General features: G+C 44.6%; 1 protein-coding gene across 1 annotated transcript in view; it reads left to right on the top strand.

Annotated features, from left to right (window-relative positions):
• The first annotated feature begins 1,459 nt into the window (after positions 1-1,459).
• The window catches only part of LOC122252440 (uncharacterized), a 1,506-nt gene continuing 465 nt past the window's right edge, over positions 1,460-2,500 (top strand). Inside the window, exons 1-2 of the mRNA XM_043014955.2 lie at positions 1,460-1,612; positions 1,985-2,247. Coding sequence (XP_042870889.1) covers positions 1,985-2,247 — 263 coding nt within the window. The 5' untranslated portion in view covers positions 1,460-1,612. The remainder of the gene's footprint in view (positions 1,613-1,984; positions 2,248-2,500) is intronic.

Here is a 2,500-nt window from a genome sequence, read left to right as displayed (position 1 = left end):
TCTCTCTCTCTGTCACACACACATTCTTACTCTTCCTGTCTCTCGCTCTTTATCTCTCCATCTATATATCTCTCTATCTATCTATCTATCTATCTTTCGTCATTCTCAATTTTTCTCTTTTTTATCTTTCTTTCTTTCTCTATCTCTATCTATCTATCTATCTATCTATATCTTATCCTCTCTTACTCTCCCATTTCTCTCTCTCTCTCTCTCTCTCTCTCTCTCTCTCTCTCTCTCTCTCTCTCTCTCTCTCTCTCTCTCTCTCTCTCTCTCTCTCTCTCTGTCTGTCTGTCTCGCTCTCTTATAGTTGATTTTGTGATAACTATTCTGTTTTTTAGCTGAAACTGTATATAGTTCATATTCTGAGATGTTATATGTATTAACAAAATTGAACTTCAGAACCGTGTCCTTGCCGCTACAAGCCATTTTGCTTAAAAAACAAACTGAGGGAGTTTCCTGGCAAACTTCCTAATCGGTGGCTGAATTGACGGGTTTTTGAAAGGAGGAATTCCCTGCAGTCAGAGACGCGGCTGGCTGCGTGGCGCCGTGCCGCCTCCTCCTACGAAGACCTACCACAGCACTCCTCGAGCGAAGCAGCACTTGCTGTTCGAGTGCTTGCGCGTCCTGGCGGCGAAAGAGACTCCGTGCTTGGAAGGAAGAAGCAGTCACGCACGATGAGCGATTCAAGGAATCAGTCGCTTATGCCGAAGGACTCCATGCGACTGAAAGGATAAGACCGTTGACTGGAATCAGTTCTCCTGTGCAGAGCACTTATGGTCCACGAAAGATATATTCACAAGCACTTCTTTCGCTGAAAATAGGAAAAGGAACAGGAATTGTGAATGTGTATGGGAACATGTACCGTGATTGGTGTTTACAAGAAAATTGATGATTATTTAGACCTTGGCGATGACGTAATAATGATGATAGTGTCTAGCCCATTATATAACTGCAATATTTATTAGATACAGTGGCAGCATTACCAAACTTATGGGAAGCATTCGGGTTAAACTGAATATGCCAGGTTATCAACCACAATAAGCTGTCCATTTAGGGCAACCGGCGCTCTGTTACTATGTTAAGGACGCATCCTGTAGTTTTACCTATTTCTTACCCTCCTAAGGTAAGCCGAGTGGGAGTCCTCCGCGGCGAGGTCTTGGAAAAGCCGCGGCTGATACCAGATGCGAAAGAAAGCCAACTGGAGAGTGATTCTCAGAACCCAAGCGAGGGCTCGCGGGGCCTTCGCATCTCACCTGCCTGTAGGGGGGAGCGAGGTGCAGTGCGCCGGGCCATGGGCGCGTAGGCCTACTTTCGACCAGGAAGGAAAAACGCAAAACAATATGCAGCTGGTTACAAGTTCAGGTATTACAGCTATTTATCGCAAACATATTTAAGATTGGTGGTAAGTCTGGCAATGCCGTCTACGCCCGACCTGTAATCTCAAATAGGATATTTCTTAAAAATAGGAAGAAGTGTCTAGACTGAATTAGGAAAATGTATTAACGAACACCGCAACTGCAGTGCGATCTATTATTAGCTTGCCTCAAGGGATAGGCCTATATAAACTAGCCTAAGTTACAGCCTACACACAGTCTGCAGTTCTGGAACCAAGGTAAGACAAGAAAACGCTCGTGTTTGTGTGTGTGTGCGTGAGTGAAGAGAAAAGCGTATGTGCGGTTGATTTCAAATGCAGTTCTCGTCCTTCAATTGCTTGACTCGTCTCTGGCTTGATATTTCACCCTGTATTGAATGTTCTCAGATTTATGAACGACATATCTAGTCATGAAGAACCAGCGCACACTAAGCTACAGATCAACCTAGTCATGAGAGCACATCTTCATGGTTATGATAGTTTAATGATAATAATTCATCCCAAAGCCATTGCCAAAGGACAGACTGAAACGGCCCACATTTAGACCAACATAGTGACAGTGCGACATGACAGCACTGCCATGCCTCTGAACCCTCCTTGCGATTGCCACAGATGAAGGCGATAGTTGTGGCAGCGATCGTGGTGGTAGCGGCTCTCGCTCCGACCTCGCACTCCGAAGAAACGCCCCAGGACAAGGATGCTGGGCGATTTTTCTTCGGTAACTACCAGACCAGCACCTTGACCGTGGTTCAGGCCAGCACCTCCACCGTCTTCCTCTCTTGTTTAAGCACAATTAATACTGCAGCGACTTGCTCTGGCAAGAGGAAGAAGAGGACAATCGCTACGAATAAAGATAACGACATCAAGGATATGGCGTAAGTTCCTTGTTCTCTCTATTTTCATTTCCACTCATTGCTGATCATAACTTCTAATCTCTCTCACATTTAGAACTTTTATACTCACCAGACTGTAACATATTCATAGATATGTACAAGTCCAGTATTCCCATTCATGCTCGCAATCTCACTGCAACCACAATGCATTTATGTATGGTGAACCAGGTTCGTCCAAACGACGATGAATATTTAATAGGTGTTCTTATTTTCACGAAGCGAAAGCAGCGCTTAT

Source organism: Penaeus japonicus, unplaced genomic scaffold (assembly GCF_977035675.1).
Source record: "Penaeus japonicus unplaced genomic scaffold, GWHDUDI00000001_assembly GWHDUDI00000008, whole genome shotgun sequence".
Taxonomy (NCBI): domain Eukaryota; kingdom Metazoa; phylum Arthropoda; class Malacostraca; order Decapoda; family Penaeidae; genus Penaeus; species Penaeus japonicus.
This window is presented reverse-complemented; position numbering and strand designations above follow the sequence as displayed.